Below are 22,431 nucleotides of genomic sequence, written 5' to 3' on the forward strand. Positions count from 1 at the left end.
GCTGGATGCCCTCTAGCAGGCACAACTGGCAGGTCGTGGACTGCATACACATTGGAGGAGTATGTGTCAAGCGAATATACACCGATCAGCCATGACATAAAAACCACCTCGTTTCTACACTCACTGTCCATTTTACCGGCTTCACTTATCATATAGAAGCACTTTGTAGTTCTACAATTACTGACTGTAATCCATCTGTTTCTCTGCATGCTTTGTTAGCCCCCTTTCATGCTGTTCTTTAATGGTCAGGACCCCCACAGGACCACCATAGAGTAGGTATTATTTGGGTGGTGGATCATTCTCAGCACTGCATTGACACTGACATGGTGGTGGTGTGTTAGTGTGTGTTGTGCTGGTATTAGTGGATAAGACACAGAAGCGCTGCTGGAGTTTTTAAACACCTTACTGTCACAGCTGGACTGAGAATAGTCCACCAACTAAAAACATCCAGCCAACAGCACCTCATGGGCTGCTGTGCCTGATCCACTCATACCAGCACAACACACACTAACACACCACCACCATGTCATTGTAACTGCAGGGCTGAGAATCATCCACCACCTAAATAATACCTGCTCTGTGGTGGTCCTGACCATTTAAGAACAGGGTGAAAGCGGGCCAAAAAAGTATGTAGAGAAACAGATAGGCTACAGTCAGTAATTGCACAACTACAACGTGCTTCTATATGGTAAGTGACGCTGATAAAAAGGACAGTAAGTGTAGAAACAAGAAGGTAGTTTTAAAGTTATGGCTAATCAGTGTACATTCTCCTTGGACGCCATTGGGGTCCCCAGCAGTGGATTGGCTATGCTAAATTGGGGTAAAAAGGGGGAAAATTGCCTATAAATTGCGTACGTCACCCATTACACTCATTAAACTTTACAATCTAAGACACACAGCAGCAAAATGAACCATACTCCCACCAGTGTGTGTATAGAAGGGCATGCTGTTGTCTCTTAACTTGATTTGAAGTGCTTCTATGTAAATGACAGCACACGTGACACCTTCATCATTTAGCAGGTAAGACCATTAAATCCCAAAACAGGAATATAACTCCATCCCTACACTCCTAAACCATCAGTTCTGTGCCAGTCTGCTCTGCCAATGCCTTTACACAAGCCAGCTAATTAACTCCACCACCTTCTCACATCCTGCCATTATAGCAGCTAAGAGACACGATGCCTCTTATTGCTTTAGAAGCTACGGCATTTACACAGTGTGTCACAGAGGGATGTGGAAGAGGGGCGACCACGGAGCTTGGCTTTTTGACTCACACCTTTATCAGTGTTAGCAGAAGAACGTTCACATGCCCTATCAGATTAAGCACCTGATCTATTAGACTATTAGACAGGCTAAATCAGACCTGGGCATTGTACGGCCCGCGGGCCACATCCGGCCCGCTAGACATCCCCAACCGGCCCGCATGAGGTTCGTGGCAATTAAAATTCAGACGTAAATAAATGTACATCATGCAATACATGCAATACATGCAATACAACAGGATTGTTTTTGACGGGAGGGCTGTGTCTTTAAATATCCGCAAGTTTCGTTTTCATGTGTGTGAGTGTATCCAGCTTCACCGTAATGCGAAGTTGCGAACAGAACTGAGTGTGACTGACTGTCGAGTTTTTAACAAGACTTGAACTTCTGAAGTATTTATTTACTGAAGTCAGATGTAAAGCTGTTTAACGGTTTAGGGTTTAGGGTTTATCACAATTTAGGGTTTAAATCGCTGTTATGGTACTAAACTGAGAAATACATGAACATGAACGATGCAGAGCGTCACACTTGAAGCTTCACTAACTGAACTGCAAAAGCAACACAGACTTTTTATAAAGTTTAACACATCCAGAACTGAAGCAGTCGGGACCAGCTTTGTGATTTTAATAAGAATATCCAACAATAACAAAGGACTCAAAACAAAATAGTGTAAAGTTTAAAAACCTGCACATTTTGTTCACATTTGTTTTTTTTTGCATATGTTTGTTTAAATAGTAAAATAATGTTTATGTTTTTACTCTGCCTACTTCTAATTGTCTGATTGTAACATCTAAACATTAACAACTTATTAGAACTGTACAATTTACTGCTTTTAATAAAGAGTGAGCAGTTGTAGCCTAGTGCTTAAGGTACTGGACTAGTAACCAGAAGGTCACTGGTTCAAGTCCCACCACCACCAGGTTGCTGCTGGCCCTTAACTAATATTGAGCAGAATTAAGTTCACCTTATTGGTCCGGCCCTCCACAACAGTCCCAGTTTCTTATGTGGCCCTTTCGAAAATTTAATTGCCCACCCCTGGGCTAAATGATGTAAAAGAACAGAGAGAATGGTGCTTTATTTGGAAGGTGACGCCCATGTGTGCACGAGCTGACAGGAATTACCCTGTGTGTAGTAAAGGATTTGAATGGCAGCTCTGACATTTATCAAGGACAAACACGCTTTCCTTCTGTTTAAGTGCCTAGATTCAACTTTCAAACTGGACCAGGCTGATTTGCAGTATTTAAAGTAATGATTTAAGTTTTCACCAGTCATGAGCTAACTCATTATGGCCAAAAGTATGTGGACACCCCGTCTAATTGTATAGTTCAGGTGTTTCAACAGCTGCATTAAAACATTCATTGCTTGTCTACCACCCCTTAATCCTATTCAGGGTTGCAGTGGGTCCGAGATTCACTGGAGAAAAGGTAGGAAACACCCTGGACAGGTCACCAGTCTATCACAGGGCAAACATACACACACACACTCACACACACTCATACTTAGAGTGATTTAATAACCCATTTTATCCTGACTGCATGTCTTTAGACTGTGGGAGGAAACCAATGCTGGACCCAGACTGCTTTACCTGGGAATCAATGCCATGTCCTTGTTGTAAGGCGGCAGTGCTACCCACGAGCCACTGTGCCACCCTGTCTTAAAACATTTGTATAAAATAAATTACTAGTGTGCATTTACAGTATTTAGCAGTTATGACTGATACAGTTTAAACAACTGAGGGTTAAGGGCCTTGCTCACAGGCCCAACAGTGGCAGCTTGGTGGTGGTGGGGCTTGAACTGGCAACCTTCTATTTACTAGTCCAGCACCTTAACCACTGAGCTACTGCTGCCCACATTTTCCACATTTGTGGCAACAATTTAGGGAAAGACCTTTCGTTTTATCATAACTGTAACCCTGTTGTCAAAGAGCTTATGACAGGAGACGAGGGCAAACACACACAGATGTTACATCTAGTTTATTTAGACAAGATAAGACACACACATGAACTATGCTAATCGCTACACTAACTGCTATGTTAAATGCTAATGATGAACACATTAAACGTGATCTTAAACCCTAAGCAAAGCTACACCCTGCAATTCAACACAATGCTTAAGCGCAACATGAACTAGATGCTAATGCTAAACATAAACTAGACTAAAACACAAAACAGGACATGATTTTCTAAACAAGATTTCAAAGCAAGATACACAAGGTAGAACACAAGACCAGATTCACTAAATGACAAGATTCTTAGGGCAAATTCCAAACACTGCCCAAACAAAGTAACCATCAAAACAGCCTCCACTAAATGAGCTACAGCCATTCCTTACATACCTTGAGCACTCGACCTGTGATGAGGTTCAGCTATGGATCATTAGCTCATTTGTCCAATAATCATGAAGGGGCATCAACTTGAAACTATAAACAAAACCACCACAACCATGTGCTCTTGGAAACAGGGGCGTTGCACATACACATGAGACATGAGCTGGAGCTCAGTGAGGCTGGATTTGTGACACCTGTGCACAAAAAACAAGGTCCATGAAGACATGGTGTAAAGGGTTTGGTGTTAAGGAACAACAATCACCTTAAATAAACCCCTTTGGGTTTAATTTAAAAGTTAACTGCAAGCGTGGGCTTTTGACTAAATGGCACACATTTTCAAAGCCACCCTCTAAAATTTGGTGGATAAAGAAGAGGCATTTAAAGCCACAAAAATCCAGTATTAATGCCCAGAGTTTTGGAGTGAGATGTCAATTCAGTTCATACTAAGAGGTAAAAGTAATGGATACAGGTATGAAAGTGGTTGGGCATCAGACATATTACATACAGATTACTAGCACAGCTTTCATTAACACAACTTGAAAAAATCCATATTTGAGAAATTACTGATGATTACAGTAATTACCTTCATACACCTTTGATCTGTGCAAAGTCTCCCGACAAAATATGATCAGAGCTCTCTTGTATAATATCTAATCAGTTGGAACAGCATTATAAATCATTCTGAGACCACAGAGAACTCAGATGAGTTTTTTCATCTGCATAAAAAGGCCTGAGGTACTGAGGAGATAATTCGAAACCATGCCGCACCGCTGCAATTTCTTTCACCCTCCTCCACTTTACCTGATGTAACATCCATCTGGTGGGTCATACCGAGCCAGAACAAACTTTACATTCTGTGCTATGTTCCCCACATGTAATTGCCTGATAAGAGCAGATCAAAGGCTTCTGTCAAGATTTCAGTAAGAGCTTCTGGTTAGCACAGGGTACAACCCTAATTAGCCAATCAAAGACAGGCAGCAAAAAACCAGTCTCCTGCAGCTGTTAAGCTCACAGCCAAGAAGATGTCAGGCGGCAGAGAACCCAGCCGGAACAGACATAAGCATCAGACTGAGAGTGGAATCTAATTTGAGCATGATAGCTCTCCCCTCAAGCCAAGGATATATATGTCATACCTAAATGTCAAATCAGTCGAGAAGGCCAAACTTCCAGAGGCTCGGGGATCGTCTGGCTATAATGAGGGAAGAGAAAAGACAACCGAGTGCAGCATCAGGCTGCCCCACACAACACGTTTAATGCTCTTTGTAATTACTATTGCCACAAAAAGTACAAGCGTCAGTTGGGCAGAAGGGATTGGACAGATGTGGTTCAAGAGAGTGGCAATTAAAAGGACAGGGGTGACACAGCTGCAGCCAGCCTGGCCAAGACATACTCTTCATGACTGATCACAACTGGAACGGAACTGGAATTAAATCAAACGACAGCTGAGACACATGACGGGGTCTGATTAATATTGTAAATGCTGTTACACTATATGGCTAAAATTATATAGACACATTTATCTACAGACTGACAGAAGTGCTTCCATAGTAAACAATTTCCTACCACATTTTAAGTAAACAGTCTGAGAGTACAAATCTGTTAGAATATAACTCTGTTAGAACAAAGGTTGTTTTTTTTTAAACAGATGCTATAGATCAGGGGTGGGCCAACTTTTCGGCTCAAGGGCCACACTGGGTTTTAAAAATTGACAAACGGGCCGGGTGGGTGCGGGGGTGGGGTTTTGGAACTAATTTATTTTTGTGATAAAAGGATGAATTTTTGAATATAAATGAAACGCCAAACTCATCCCATTATGTGCACGATTACGCATGCGTGAATGTGATTTTTTAATGTATTTTTAAATTATTTTTATCTTTGTTCATACTTGGTGTATCGCCATCTAAACAAAACCAGTTCAGCATTTTAAGCAGAACTTTCGACATAAGTTAATGGTTTATGTGTGACGTTTTAAACCAGCCAAGTGGTTAGATCACGCTGGCATGATAAGCAACTCCAGAGGGGTAGTAGGGCTCAGTGCGATGACAAATGTGACGAATTAATATCTGTGTGTAGGCCAGATAGACTCGGCTTTAGCAAAGATCGGTAGTGTTTGGCGTGTGCCATCTAGTGGAATCAATTGAAATGCAGGTTATTGAAAGAAAAAGGTTAAATTAATTAATTAAATTAATTAAAAACAATGGTTCTGTTCAAAAACCTAGTTTATGCATGTGTTCGAAAACCTAGTGAGCTCTCTACATAGACAAGACCGAGACGAAGGCTGTTTGAATTCCTAGATGCTTAAAATGCTGTCTACTAAGTCACCCTAAATCTGAACGGTATTTTGACAGAATAACGAGGGAGCATCCGATGCTGCTTTAACGGTGAAGGCAATCCCAGCATTCAGTGCGGCACAACTTTTCTCACAGAAAAAAAAATATGGCGGAGTTATTTTTAAACATAAATAAATTATTATTGATTTTTAATTCGTATAAACATGCACAAGTGTCATTTATTTGCAAATTCAGACTTGTCCGTGAATTTAACTGTTTTCGGTACACAGAGGGAGATATTAGTTGACATGCTAGCGTGTAGTGCCACCCCATCCTATTGGTTTGAATGGCATGAGGCTAAGTGTGTTAGCTTAGTAAGCGAAAACGGATGGAATCACTGTCTAAGTAGCGCGTTCGAATAACCTGACTTATAAGTCAATGACTTATTAGAATCCTCTCTACTGAGGCAGCTGCCTATAGGCAGTAAGACAGCAAGGCAGCTCACTAGGTTTTCGAACACACCATTTGTCACCGTAGTTTTTGCTTACTAAGCTCACACAATGGGCTGAGGCGGCACAACCCGCTAGCATGTCAGCTAACGTTTCCTGTCAATAACTGTCAATGACAAGCCCGAATTTGCAAATAAATGACACTTGTACACCTTTATACAAATTAATAAACAATGAGAAGGGCAAGTCGTAGCCTAGTGGTTAGGGTACTGGACTAGTAATCAGAAAGTCGCTGGTTCAAGCCCCACCACTGCCAGGTTGCTGCTGTTGGGCCCTTGAGCAAGGCCCTTAACCTTCAATTGCTCAGATTGTATACTGTAATAGCACTGTAAGTCACTTTGGATAAAGCCATCTGCTAAATGCTGAAAATATAAATAGTTTATAAATTGGTTTTGCCGCATTTGTCCATCATATTTGTAATTTTGTGTGCCAGACTGAATGCTGGGATTGCCTTCATGGCTAAGGAAGCATCTGATGCTCCCTCGTCATTCAGTCAGTTTATCGCTTCAAAATAAGGCACCTGATAAGGCAGCATTTTAAGGTATCTAACAATCCGGGCAGTCTTCTTCTCAGGAGCGTGTAGGTTGGCGTAAAATGCGTCTATGAAGAGAGATCAACAGGTTTTCGAACAGATGTACGAATGGACAGGGGAAGTTCGTAGACACTCTCACAAGTTTGAGCATTTCAGCAACACCTATTGCTAGCAGGTAAATAAAATCAGGTAATCAAGTATATAAAACAAACTATATTCTTTTAACTTTGTGGCAGCTATATCGGGAAGGACCTTTCCTGTTTCAGCATGACTAAGCCCCTGTGCTCAAAGTGAAAACCATAGACATGGACTGACAAGTTTGTTGTGGAGGAAACCCCAAAAGTAAAGTCGTTAACTGAAAGATGAGCAAGCAAAAGCTCTATGATTCAATCTTAACAAAAACTGTACATTTTACAGAACTGGGTTTTAGCATATTTTCTTGGATTCATATTTAGAGTAAAACAACTTTATTTCAATGAGAATATTTCCTGCTCATGTTCCCAAATTCCAGATAATTAGATTTTCCATTAATAATGTTAAGGTTAACATCACCAGATTTAACCCCTATTGGGCTGACAGTAAGGTAAATCTCCAACCCTTTCATTCCCCACAAGGAATGCACAACACCAGTAAGCAAATATGCCTTTTGCCTGTTCTGTAATATTCTTGGATTTAATAATAATACAAAAGTGGCTTTTCTTACAGCCTGTGGGAATCAAAGTAAGGCATAAAGGTGAAGGAAACTCCTGAGAAAACAATAACAATTCAATACACATTTAAAATGACTAAATACAGGTTTAAAAGCTGCATTTCTTATGTTTTGTACAATGTTGATGATTGTATATAATGAAATAAAAAAAAACAGTCCGGGTACAGGGATGACTACTCTGCCAATGCGTGGCTGAAAAGTACTGCATTAAATTATTGTGAGTTACTGTAAGAGTGCAAATAGAGTGGAAATATTTCAGCTGTAAGTGGAAAGTTTGTTGTTTACAAGTAAAGACTGAACATCAAGAGAAATGTCAGAAAGTGGAATAAAACTTTAGATTCTTTAAGGAATATTCAAAATATTTCTTATATTCTTTATTTCTTTCTGTCTGTCTCAGTTTTTTTGTGTTTCTTTCTGTCTGTCTCTGATTGTCTCTCTTTCTCTGCCTTTTTTTCTTTCTGTCTGTCTTTCTTTCTGTTTCTGTCTGACTTTCTGTCGTTCTTTCTGTCTGTCTGTCTGTCTGTCTTTCTGTCTGTCTGTGTTCTCGCTCTGTCTTTCTGTCTGCCTGTCTTTCTTTCTGTATGTCTTTCTCTCCCTCTCTGTCTGTCTTTCTGTCTGACTGTCTCTCTGTCTGTCTGTCCTTCTTTCTGTCTGTCTTTCTTTCTTTATGTCTGTCTCTCTTTCTTTATGTCTGTCTCTGTCTGTCTTTCTTTATGTCTGCCTGTCTGTCTTTCTGTCTGTATTGCTGTCTATTTGCCAGTCTGTCTCTGTTTTCTGTCTGTCTTTCTTTCTGTCTGTCTGTCTGTGTATGCCTGTCTGTCTTTCTGTCTGTCTCTCTGTCTGTATTTCTGTCAGTCTGTCTGTCTGTATTTCTGTCAGTCTGTCTGTCTCTGTCTGTCTGTCTTTCTTGCTGCCTATTTGTCTTTCTTTCTTTCTTTCTTTCTTTCTTTCTTTCTTTCTTTCTTTCTTTCTTTCTTTCTTTCTTTCTTTCTTTCTTTCTCATGTATCCCTTTATTCATTCCTGAATTTTCTACCCTTGGTCTCCCAATTTATTCATTTTCAATTCTTAAATCTACTGTAAATCTGCTGCTGCTTGTACGAATCCCTATCTGAATTTTTGCAGGCACTTCTTATCACCTGCCAGTGTTGACTTCCCATGCGTATGAAGAGCCACGCTAGGCTCCATGTGACACCAACCCGAACCCTTCCCCCAACACCTAGAACAGTCCTGGAGATTACATATCGCAGTAACAGTGAGACCCTATCTGACCTTCCCTCCCTCAAACATGGTCAATTGTGTTTGTGTGGATGCCCGGCCTGGTTGGTGGCTTTGCACTGAGCGACTGCTGCACCACCAGAGCACCTATATTATTTTACAACATACTGACGACCTAAAAACATCTATTTCTATAATTTACCTTTATGACCTGTGTATAAACTAATTCCATTTAAGCTATTTGTTTTTTGTTGTATATTTGAGCTATTTATTGTTTTATTTAATGAACAAAATGTATGTTCGCTTTCATTTAAGTTAAAAGAATTGTAAGACTATAGCGCATTACTGTAAAGTGGTTGCATTACTCACTGTAGTGAACATTAATGAAGCAATTTCACACAGTTGTTATGCCTTTACATTGATGAGATAACCTCAGATAGATGAGATGTTCTCAGAAATTCTAGAATCTAAAATCTTCCTTCTAAAACGATGAGAGGACATCTGTAATATTACAGCCCTCATTTTCCTTCATACCAAATTCTGTTTTATAGCACCATTTATGACCACTCAGTGGTTTGTCATTATTTTTAAGACACGGGATATTATCAATTCTATGACTCATTTGGGATTGTGTAAAGCATAGTTCTGCTCTATTAATCCCTGTGTTTCATATGGCAGAAGTGTTTTTAAAAAGGAAAAAATGCTTTTACTCATTAGTGAGATATTTCTCCCCAGGTAGTCATGCTTTTATAAGCTTTACATTTGTCATTTTGTCCCTGCTGTTTTAAACAGCTCCAGCTGCTTTCTGTCTTGCTCTCATTATGTCATAGCCATTTAAAGCTCTAGACTGTTATTTTTTATATTTGTCCTTCTTTCAAATTGAGTTTGAAAGAAGCAGAAACATGTCTGCTCCAGGCACTGCCAATTATGCCCTTAGATGGCGCCCAGCCAACCAGTGGCAATGCCGAGTTTCAAATCGAGGAGTTCAGAATCTCGGCGCTGGTGTGCTAGCGAAATATTCCGCTGTGTTACCTGGGCGCCCCTGTTGACATTTCTATTCTTATTTCAATCAAAACTGTCATAATGGGGCATCCAGACTGTGCAACAGGATATTCAGCTAGCACTCTAGTGCTGGGATTCTGAAATCTCCAAGTTCGAATCTCTGCTTTGCTACCGGTTGTCTGGGTGCACCCTAGCAGGCACAACTGGCAGTATCTGCAGCTGAAAAAATTGGCCACTAGTCTGCTGGTTGAGAAAAATGGACTAAAAAGGGGGTGGGGTCTTTGGCACTCTGTAAGGACCCTGGTTAGTAGCCCGAGGCGCCTGTAAAGAAGTGGAGAAATGCGTGACTCTCCATACACGAGACTGGCCCAACATGCAAATCCACTGAAGTATGGGCAAATAAGAAGGGGTTTTGGACTGTGTATGCATTAAGGGAAGCGCATGTCAGGCAAATATACCCTCCTTGCAGAGAAAGACTAATTAGCTATGATAAATTGGGTAAAATGGAGAAACTGCTTAATGGATATATAATGTTGAATGGATACTCGAGACAACACCACCTACCTGGGTGAGATATCACAGCCCTGCTGCATGAAGGCGCCCAGGGAAAACCAAAGACTGTTGAAGATCCCAAACTCATTAGTGTGCTCAGGTTGTTTCTCCTGCTTCTCCTGTTGGTTCTGGTTTTGACCATGCAGACCCTGTAACTGGGACTGGCTGGCCTCTGGTGATGGTGTCCGGTTCTGACTCTGCTGCTCTCCACCGTCCTCAGATTCCTCACTATGCCACTCGTACGGGCTAAACCGGCTCACCAGAAACAGGACCACGCTCACGCCGATGTAGGCAAACACAATACACATCCAGATCTCGTAGGCCAGCGGATCCAGGAAGGAGAACACGCCGGGCTTGGATTTGGTGGGCTTCTTGATCATAATAGAGATTCCCAAGCTCATGAAAGGCTTGGAAAAATCTATGACCTCTTCTCGGACGAGGGTGATGGTGAGAGGAGCTACAGCTACATCGGCTTTCTGCATGGCAAATAAAAAGTTAATTGAGTAAATACTTATCATTAATAAATACAACAGACATGTTAACCACTAAGAGAGCTTTATACCAGTCAACATTTTTGCATCACACCACAATCCCAAATAATTAAACTATATATGTGGAATTTCAATATTCTACATGTTCATCATGACTTGTGGAATTATGTACATTGTAAAATATCCACATCATAACACTGCACATTATTTACAGTCAAATTAGTTTTTTTTAAACATGTTTAAAGACTTTAAAAGACGGCATAGTAAAAAATAATGCCCTGCATCAGATTTTTCACTGTCCATGTGATCCGCAATACCTGAGTCAGCTTTAGGGTGCAGATTTTAAAGCAGAGGCTTGAAGGATGCCCTGGCTATGTAAAGATAACCCTGCCCTTCTTAATCTCGTAAAGCAAACTACTTTATTCAATGTTCTATTCCAAATATTTGTTGTTAACTGGCTATAAACATATTACTACAAAATCAATTACTGTGTATGTAATCACATGGTTCACTTGTTGTCATAATTCTAGTATAAAGAAACTGAAACATGAATTTAAAACTATATCTATAGTAAAAGAAGAATCATTTCCAGCTGAAATCCATCTCAGACCTAACAATGATACTGAGGAAGAAAGATGTCAAGATGTTTGCTTTAAGGCATGGACACAGCACAGTCTGTTCCTAGACTCATTGTGGCAGACGTTACTAGCACATTGTTATCTTTTCAGTACTGATTTGTGTTCGTGTGAGAAAGGAATGACACAATTCGGCCTTGTTTGTTTTGAACTTGCAGACTCTTTGTAGTTCTACAATTACTGACTGTAGTCCATCTATTTCTTTACATACCTTTTTAGCTTGCTTTTACCCTGCTCTTCAGTGGTCAAGACCAGGTATTATTTGGGTGTTGGCTCATTCTCAGCACTGCAGTGACACTGACATGGTGGTGGTGTGTTAGTGTGTGTTGTGCTGATATGAGTGGATCAGACACAGCAGCGCTGCTAGAGTTTTTAAACACCTCACTGTCACTGCTGGACTGAGAATAGTCCACTAACCAAAAAAATATCCAGCCAACAGCGCCCCGTGTGCAGCGTCTTGTGACCACTGATGAAGGTCTAGAAGATGACCAACTCAAACAGCAGCAATAGATGAGCGATCGTCTCTGACTTCACATCTACAATGTGGACCAAATAGGTAGGAGTGTCTAATAGTGTCTAATATTAATAGTTTCCTGTGCAACGTATGATTTTTAAATGATATTTTATTGTATTATACATAGATTAAATTTCAGTATTTCTGTAGTAGAATTATTTAGAGGTAGAAACTAGCTGGCTGATAACTTACACTCAAGTATTCAAGTATTCAAGTGTTTAAGTATTCAATGTACAGCTTGTATGTCAGCACTGTCAGACAGTGTTTATGTCAGCTTATTTATAATTTATGGGTTGGCAATACAAATGTATGCTTTAAAAATTACTTAAATTATTTAAAGTATTATTTTTTTTAAACTGAGGTATTTTACCCACAAGCCTGGGTTTGTTAGAAATTAGAAAGATTTTCAAGACTTTTCTTTAAGTCAGGACCAAAGAAACTACAAATTTGCAATTAAGCCTGAGCTAAGAGAGTGTTTCAGCAGGCGAAAACCAAAAATTTGGAATGTTTCAGCATATTCAAGTCCAACAAGATAGCACTGTAGGTTTATTTGTAGATTAGCTACCACAATTACATCCATCAATATAAAAAAATCCATAAAAAATAGGAAACATACCCCATATACCAGCTCCCCAACCATCCCATTCCACATTTTAGTTTCAGGGTCTCTGGCTCCATACTTGCCATCCGGTACAAGTTCCAGCCTGTAGTTGTAGCCCACATGCTTGGCAATCTCAGCAGCCAGCTCCACGCAGTAGCCTTCATACTTATCGTTCCCCACCAGCTGCTCGTTGTTTTTCTTTAGCATTACGTACGGAGATTCCTGAGGTAAAAAGAACAGCGTCATTTCAATAACGTTTTTTTCATTTTAGGTATCGGATTGACAACAGATGATGCCAAAATTGCCAGTAAAATGGGTCATACTGAAAATAGAGATTTTAACAAAGCACTGTCATAGGATGCCACTTTTCAAATCAGGTAATTACATTTCTGCCCTTCTGGAACCGCCTAGGCAGCTATGAGTGCTGTTCCGTATCGTTTTTACCCTTTTACTTACTAATATAGTCATATCCAATTTCTCCCAATTGCAACCTTAGTCCTGCTGCTGCAGCCCAACACTTTTGATCAAGGTGAGCCACAGACCACTTCTTTTCACCTGCCAGTGGGCAAACTCACAGAGAACAGTGTCATCCCTGTTATCATCAACCTGATAAAGGCACCTGAACCAGCAAAGACTGCAATTGTAGCAGTATCTTGGTCTGGGTAGTCTTGCTCAATGTTTTCCTCTCCTTAAGACATAGCCAATTGTGTCTTGGGTCTCAGCAGTGAAATGCTAGTGTATTAAAATGTTGTGCCACGGGCGTACCAAAAGTGCTGTTATTGTAATGAAAAAAATATAGTAACAACAACAGCTCAGCCTTGTGAAATAGGTTTTACAGAATGTATGCTTCTGAAGGCAGTGGTAGCACAACAGCTGTCTATACAAAGCTTCATGAATTCAGTGAAGGAGTAACACTCACTCACTCACTTTCTTAACCGCTTATCCAATTAGGGTCGCGGGGGTGCTGGAGCCTATCCCAGTATTTCAATGGGCGCAAGGCACACAGTAACACCATGGACGGGGCACCAGTCCATTGCAGGGCAGACACACATACACGCACCCATTCATCTATGGGGCAATTCAGTGTCTCCAATTAACCTGACTGCAAGTTTTTGAACTGTGGGAGGAAACCGGAGCTCCCAGAGAAAACCCACGCAGACACGGGGAGAACATGCAAACTCCACACAGAAAGGACCCGGACCACCCAGCCTGGCGATCGAACCCAGGACGACAGTGCTACCCACCGAGCCACCGTGCCGGAGTAATAGTCTGGGCTTATTAAGATTTGGTGCAGACCCTTTGATCCAATTAAAAAAATTCTAATGCTTGTGTAACTTGGTATCAAAAGTTTGGGGAGGTGGTTCCTGTTAATTCTTCAAGTGCACAAAGAAAGGTAAATAAAGTCTATATCATCGGCAGCTAAACAGAATTGACAGAATGAAATGACAATTGTGAGCCAGTATAGATGCCAAATATTGGAACCTGGCTTTACTTAGGCATGCATCCAACATTTAAAAAAAATTAAAACCATCCTCAGTAGGGCCACCTTTGTCATATTTATTTATTAGGATTTTAACGTCATGTTTTACACACTTTAGCTACATTCATGACAGAACAGGTAGATACTCGCTACACAAGATTAATCAGTTCACAAAGTTAATTGTTTAGTATCTCCAATTCACCTTACTTGGATGTCTTTGGACTGCGGGAGGAACCCAGAGCTCCCGGAGGAAACCCACACATACACTGGGAGAACATGCAAACTCCACACAGAAAGAACCTGAACCTCTCCACCCATTGCTATAGTATTGTCCATATACATTATAGGCTAAAGAAGTGTTTTTGTATTTTGTATCATTTGTGATATTTTAAAAATGAGGGCATTACATAATTAATCAGTTCATACATTCATGCCCATTACTAATGGAGACTAGTACCACTTCCTTTTTAACAAGGCTACATCTTTAAATGTCTAAAGTTGATGAATGCCCCCTAAGGACAAATGATTTCTTTTAAAAGGGTCACTGGGTAAACTTGAGTGGCATGATCTGTTGGACCAGAGATGCGGAAGGTCTCCTAACACTGAATCAGACAAGGAAACGGCGCTCCTAATGAGCAGAATAGAGGCCTCAACGGGCTCTGGATGGATTTTCACTCGTTATACGGTCCATGTGAGGCAGATTGCAAAATAGGGTTGCAAGAGACTGTGTGTTCATTCTGCAGTTTATCAGCATGTGGTGTGAAAATGTTGGCCCCTGAGGAGCTCGCCCTGTTAAAGCCCTCTGCTGTGCCACTGGGGAGATGAACCCTACCACTGGGGGTTGGGAATAAAAGCTGTGAACTGCCCACTAAAATACTGAATGCATGAGAAAGAGACCGCATGGTTCTTCTTTTTGTCTTGCAAAATAGCTTATTAGTGAAGAACATTCATTCATTCACTTATTGATTTTGTCATCTTTAGCAATTATTACACTTCATGACCACCTGGAAATATTGAATATACAGCAAAAATGCACCCGGGACATGGTGCCAATCCATTGCAGAGCATCACATTGCGTACTCTTGTCTGGCTTACTATGGGCTGGGCTGTTGTTGTTCTTAAATTTTCCACTTCACAATTACAGCAACCTCAGTTGACCAATGTAGCTCTAGAAGACCAGATCTGCCAAACTCAATTTCTTCTGCTTTTTCCCGTTAGGGGTCGCCGACGGAACGTTATCCGCATTATTGATTTGGCACAGTTTATATGCCAGATGCCCTTCCTGACACAACCCTCCCGGAGGAAACCCACGCAAACACGGGGAGAACATGCCAACTCCGCACAGAAAGGACCCGGACCGCCCCGCCTGGGGATCGAACCCAGGACCTTTATGCTGTGAGGCGACAGTGCTACCCACTTAGCCACCGTGCCGCCCTACCAGATTTACCAGATTGGTTGTATGTTTTTTTTGCACCTAGTAATAATGGTTGTGACTTGAACCCATTAATTAGGTGTGTTCAAATATTGTTGACCATGTTTGTATATCAATAAGACTTAAAATAAGACTAAAGCATTAATACTTATGGTACACGGAATTACTGAGTGTATGTGTTTAGCAATATCCTTTCTCAACAGGTTTTTACAATCAATGTATTTTCAGCATTGTCAGGGAGAACAGTTTAGGTAAGACCCTTCTTGTTCCAGCATATCTGTGCCCCCATGCACAATGTGAGATATGTGACGACGTGAGACATACTGTACTTACTGTACATACTGCTCTCTAGTTCTGAATCTAAATAGCAGTAGTGCCACAGGCCTGGCTTGCAGCCCAGCAGGCACAACTGGGAGTCTAAGAAAGGAAAAGTTGTATAGGGTTTATCAATGCTGCTGCAAAAATGTGACCTTTGCTGTCTGACCGAGGTAGCAGCACAAGTGGTGGATGGTTCACAAAAAGCATAGCGTGCCTCTCTATGTATATGGCTCTCTGTAAGAATCCACTACAGTGACAGTGCTGGTCGAAGGTGGACAGGGCTGAGGAGAGTCCGAGGCTGTCCTTGGTTATGCAGGCAGCAGAGGAATTACAGTAGGGAACTGGATATTCTCCAAATTTGACAAAAAGACACTATTGATATGAGTAATGTGGGCAGTTGTAGCGTAGTGGTTAAGGTACTGGACTAGTGATTGAAGGGTCACCAGTTTAAGCCTCACCACTACCAGGTTGCCACTGTTGGTGCTATGCTTTGGATAACCCTTTGGATAAAAGCATCTGCTAAATGTTGAAAATGTACTGTTGTTATTTAATACATTATAATCTTAAAATGTAATTAAAAATAGCTAAAACTGTTAAAACCTATGGGATACATTGGGTGTGTTCGAAAACATAGTGAGCTCACTACATAGACAGCATTTTACGTCATCCTACGCATGCTCCTGAGAAGGAGGCTGTTCGAAATCCTAGATAACTTAATATGCTCACTAGTAAGGTATCTTAAAATTTCAACGGTATTTTGATTCAAGAACGAATGAGCATCCGATGCTGCCCAAGCGGTGGAGGCAATCCTACCATTCAGTGCAGCACAACTGAAAAAACATGGCGGACGGTGCAGAGAAACGAACTGAGTTATTTTCAAACGTAAATAAATTATTATTGATTTTTAATATGTATAAACTTGCACAAGTGTATTTATCTGCAAATTCGGGCTTGTCAGCGAATTTAACCATTTTCATTACACAGAGGGAAATGTTAGTTGACATGCTAGTGCATTGTGCCACCCCATCCTATTGGTTTGAATGGCATTAGATTAATTGTGTTAGCTTAGTTAGGGAAAACTGATGGAATCTCTGTCTAAATAGCGCGTTCGAATAACATGCCTTATAAGTCAATGACTTATTAGAATCCTCTCTACTTAGGCAGCTGCCTATGTAGGCAGTAAGACAGCAAGGCAGCTTACTAGGTTTTCGAACACACCCGTTGTCACCCCTTTTAGATAATAATTTATGCATTAAAATACTGTACAGAAATTCCAAGCCATTAACAGTCACCTTATGAATTCCTCTGAGATGAACTGTACCCTTCAAAAAGAGGTAAATCAGTAAAATAACTACAGTACTACAAGGGAATTTGCTTCACTGATTAGACAATCCATGATGAAAGGCATTTATGAAACAGCCCTCAAAGAAGAATAAATAGGACAAGATCGTACTGCCTTTCAAAAATAAGTCATGACTTTACATAACTAGCCCTGCCAGAGGAAATGAGAAGTGTGAGTGGCATTACTAACAGGAAAAAATCACCTGTAATTTGCAGGAAAGCCAGCATGACGGCTATAGCAGGTATATTCCGTCTACATTCACCACTCGCCAGGCAGATTCTACTCAGAAATAATGGATCTGACGCAAGACACTTACTAGAATGGTGGTGACTACGAACGTCCTATTGTGCATGCTGAACGTCTCGTTGAGAGAACGGGTGTATGTCGCTGTGCTCACGTACTTCTCATTTCCGTTCCAGTAGCCCACCTGCAGACAGAATGAAGGAATGATGCAGGAACCTCTGTGCCACTATTTTTAGGATGATAAATATTCATAGGCAAGCATAAGAAGAAGCAAAATCACTTGAAAGGAATGCAAGCTCTTTTCACTCCTTTAGCAACTTACACCTCAGTCTCGCAGCTTTGCTATGAGATAAGGGTAGGACACTCAAGTGCAAAGTACTGCTAATCAACTGAGCTGGAATCCAGGAACGATGGATAGAGAAAATTCTAATATATTCTGCACAGCTGCTGATATGATTCCAATTGTTAGCATAAAGTGTCAAAATAAATAATTACATAATGTCGTCTGTTGACAGAGAGAAAATCTATGGGTATTTAAAAACCTCATTTACCTTCTTGGGTCCGCTTGGGCCGAGCTCCATCACACTGACCGTGAAGTTCGTCCGATGTCCCTTTTCGTTAAATTGGACATGGCCTGTTAGACCTTCGAACTGGACCTGGAGAAAAATACATTATTCAGATTGAGTAACACTAAATATTAAATGATGTTTTTGACAACACTGTAGCCCTGCTGTCAGACACATTCTTTCTGGGGGAAGTGTGGTTCAATTCCAAGGTACACAGGAAAACTGTAATGCACTTAAATAATTTAAATCACATGCAAAGAAACTATTAAATGAGACATGTACACCAATGAGGCATAACATTATGACCGCCTCCTTGTTTGTACACTCAATGTCCATTTTATCAGCTCCACTTACAATATAGGAGCACTTTGTAGTTCTACAATTACGACTGTAGTCCATCTATTTCTCTACAAACTTTTTTTTTACTTACTTTCACCCTGTTCTTCAATGGTCAGGACCCCCACAAAGTAGGTATTATTTGGGTGGTGGATCATTCTCAGCACTGCAGCGACACTGACATGGTGGTGGTGTGTTAGTGTGTGTTGTGCTGGTATGAGTCAATAAGACACCTCACTGTCACTGCTGGACTGAGAATAGTCCACCAACCAAAAACATCCAGCCAACAGTGCCCCGTGGGCAGCGTCCTGTGACCACTGATGAAGGTCTAGTAGATGACCAACTCAAACAGCAGCAATAGATGAGCGATCGTCTCTGACTTTACATCTACAGGCTGGATCAACTAGGTAGGAGTGTCTAATAGAGTGGACAGTAAGTGGACACGGTATTTAAAAACTCCAGCAGTGCTGCTGTGTCTGATCCACTCATACCAGCACAACACACACTAACACACCACCACCATGTCAGTGTCACTGCAGTGCTTAGAATGATCCACCAACTAAATAATACCTGTTCTGTGGTGGTCCTGTGGGGGTCCTGACCATATAAGAACAGGGTGAAAGCAGGCTAAAAAAGTATGCAAAGAAACAGATGGACTACAGTCAGTAATTGTAGAACTAGAAAGTGCTTCTATATGGTAAGTGGAACTGATAAAATGGACAATGAGTGTAGAAACAAGGAGGTGGTTTTAATGTCATGGCTGATCAGTGTATATGTTATTGCACCTTGTATTGCACTTATTTTGGTGGTAGGGTGACAAGTATGGAGAGTTATGAAGAGATTTTACTACAGAGTCAGATGAACGGTAATTTTTTATAAGGTCTGGTCGTTGTATACCCTGATGGTTGCTGGAATAAAGGACCTGCAGTAACACTCCTTACATACAGGTTGGAAAGGTCTGGTGCTGAAGGAGCTGGTTAGAGCCCTACAGACTAGTGTTGTGGATGTGAGGTGTTGTCCAGAATGCATGACAGCTTGGCTATCACCCTCCTTTTTCCCACATAGTATTCTTTTTAATACATCTGGTTAAACGTAAGAGGCCATAACTTAGCCTTTAAGACCACAGAAGCATATCTGTAGGCAAAGTGTGTAGGATCACTAAAGAAAGTGCAAAAAATGACTTCGCCTTACACCCTGCAACATCTCCCAGTCCACAAGCGTTCCTGCTTCTGCTGCAATGTTACACTTCATTTAATTTCATGTTTAAAAATATGAAATGTAAAACATAAAGGAGCTATAAATGGGGAAATATAATATTGTACCATAACCATAAAGTGATTTCCCCCACACATTTCCTGCACTATTAACTATTATGTACTTGATCAGAATTCATAGATGTAGGTATTCTATCGAGTGTGTTACCTGCTGGAGTGCTCTTTGGATGTCAATGCCTTGACCCCATGGAGCAGGGGGGTTGGCTAAGCACTCTCCTGCGTTTCCCCGTCGAGAGATGTCGATACGCTGCTTCCTGAGGTTCTGGAAGGCTGTAGCCATGACACTTACACCATCATAGGTGAGTGCTCCGGTGTACTGAGCAATACAAAAAAAGAGTGATTGTAATTTTTTTGGACATCACATTCAATGGCCATTAACAATGAGTTGCCCCTGGCTCACAATTAACATTCTAATTCATTACAGGTGTTCAACTGGGTTGATGTGCAGGTCAGTGGAGTTACATTACACCAAAATCATCAAACCATGTCTTTACAGTCCTCCATGCACAGCAGCACAGTCATGCTCAAACAATAACGGGAATTTCCCAAACAAAGTTAAATGTACAGCATTTATTTTATTTTATTTCATTCAATCTCATACACCAATTAACAGTGAGCATAGCTAAAAATTTGAATTCAATAGTAAAAAAGTGGAGTCCACCTATATTTGGCCATATAGTATATATGACTTACAACATTATAAACGTATTTGTTGAGGAACCAGCTGTATAAGTTATTTAAGTACAACTGAGCTCAAAAGCAATTATACTCAATGTTTAGCTCTAATTGGATGGCTTCATGTTCTCTATACAAAGTGAATTTTGAACAAAACCATAACATTTTACTGTTTGACACAGACATTTAAGTACTTAAGAGTGATGTCACTATTTATGCTTTTTGATATTTAAATTACTAAAACTCAGAAACCTTCGAGCATAGCGTGGCACTTGAGTATGGTAGAGTATGGCTTGGCTTATCCCATAAGCAAATGTAATACATGAACATACAGTGCCTTGCAAAAGTATTCAGCCCCCTTGAACTTTTCAACCTTTTGCCACATTTCAGGCTTCAAACATAACGATATGAAATTGTAATTTTTTGTGAAGAATCAACAACAAGTGGGACACAATCGTGAAGTGGAACGAAATTTATTGGATATTTTAAACTTTTTTTAGAAATAAAAAACTAAAAAGTGGGGCGTGCAATATTATTCAGCCCCTTTACTTTCAGTGCAGCAAACTCACTCCAGAAGTTCAGTGAGGATCTCTGAATGATCCAATGTTGACCTAAATGACTGATGGTGATAAATAGAATCCACCTGTGTGTAATCAAGTCTCCGTATAAATGCACCTGCTCTGTGATAGTCTCAGAGTTCTGTTTAAAGCGCAGAGAGCATCATGAAGACCAAGGAACACACCAGGCAGGTCCGAGATACTGTTGTGGAGAAGTTTAAAGCCGGATTTGGATGCAAAAAGATTTCCCAAGCTTTAAACATCTCAAGGAGCACTGTGCAAGCGATCATATTGAAATGGAAGGAGTATCAGACCACTGCAAATCTACCAAGACCCGGCCGTCCCTCTAAACTTTCAGCTCAAACAAGGAGAAGACTGATCAGAGATGCAGCCAAGAGGCCCATGATCACTCTGAATGAACTGCAGAGATCTACAGCTGAGGTGGGAGACTCTGTCCATAGGACACAATCAGTCGTACACTGCACAAATCTGGCCTTTATGGAAGAGTGGCAAGAAGAAAGCCATTTCTCAAAGATATCTATAAAAAGTCACCTGGGAGACACACCAAACATGTGGAAGAAGGTGCTCTGGTCAGATGAAACCAAAATCGAACTTTTTGGCCACAATGCAAAACGTTATGTTTGGCGTAAAAGCAACACAGCTCATCACCCTGAACACACCATCCCCACTGTCAAACATGGTGGTGGCAGCATCATGGTTTGGGCCTGCTTTTCTTCAGCAGGGACAGGGAAGATGGTTAAAATTGATGGGAAGATGGATGGAGCCAAATACAGGACCATTCTGGAAGAAAACCTGTTGCAGTCTGCAAAAGACCTGAGACTGGGACGGAGATTTATCTTCCAACAAGACAATGATCCAAAACATAAAGCAAAATCTACAATGGAATGGTTCACAAATAAACGTATCCAGGTGTTAGAATGGCCAAGTCAAAGTCCAGACCTGAATACCATCGAGAATCTGTGGAAAGAGCTGAAAACTGCTGTTCACAAACGCTCTCCATCCAACCTCACTGAGCTCGAGCTGTTTTGCAAGGAAGAATGGGCAAAAATGTCTGTCTCTCGATGTGCAAAACTGATAGAGACATACCCCAAGCGACTTGCAGCTGTAATCGCAGCAAAAGGTGGCGCTACAAAGTATTAACGCAAGGGGGCTGAATAATATTGCACGCCCCACTTTTCAGTTTTTTATTTCTAAAAAAAGTTTAAAATATCCAATAAATTTCGTTCCACTTCACGATTGTGTCCCACTTGTTGTTGATTCTTCACAAAAAATTACAATTTCATATCGTTATGTTTGAAGCCTGAAATGTGGCAAAAGGTTGAAAAGTTCAAGGGGGCTGAATACTTTTGCAAGGCACTGTATATAAAACGATCATATATAAAATATATGCCCATATTTGTGAAAACTTTATATGAAAGCTATACTGACATATATGTGTGGCCCATAAAAATATGTATGTTTTGGTGCTTGTATTGCAGCATGCCCCTTTGCCCGAATTTGAACTAAACAAATATAAGTCGTGCCAACTCAATCAATATTGCTCTGAAGTCTGGAAAAATCAAGCAGATTT

The 22,431-nt window shown here is 40.7% G+C and overlaps 1 protein-coding gene across 2 annotated transcripts in view; it reads right to left on the bottom strand.

Annotated features, from left to right (window-relative positions):
- The window catches only part of gria1b (glutamate receptor, ionotropic, AMPA 1b), a 118,448-nt gene that overhangs the window by 26,596 nt on the left and 69,421 nt on the right, over positions 1-22,431 (bottom strand). For both annotated transcript variants that reach the window (XM_063012057.1, XM_063012058.1), the window contains exons 7-11: positions 19,757-19,924; positions 17,984-18,088; positions 17,506-17,616; positions 12,633-12,839; positions 10,389-10,852 (exon numbers count right to left, since the gene is read on the bottom strand). In XM_063012057.1, the coding sequence (XP_062868127.1) occupies positions 10,389-10,852; positions 12,633-12,839; positions 17,506-17,616; positions 17,984-18,088; positions 19,757-19,924 (1,055 nt within the window). The remainder of the gene's footprint in view (positions 1-10,388; positions 10,853-12,632; positions 12,840-17,505; positions 17,617-17,983; positions 18,089-19,756; positions 19,925-22,431) is intronic.

The sequence above is a fragment of the Trichomycterus rosablanca genome, chromosome 16 (genome assembly GCF_030014385.1).
Source record: "Trichomycterus rosablanca isolate fTriRos1 chromosome 16, fTriRos1.hap1, whole genome shotgun sequence".
Lineage (NCBI taxonomy): Eukaryota > Metazoa > Chordata > Actinopteri > Siluriformes > Trichomycteridae > Trichomycterus > Trichomycterus rosablanca.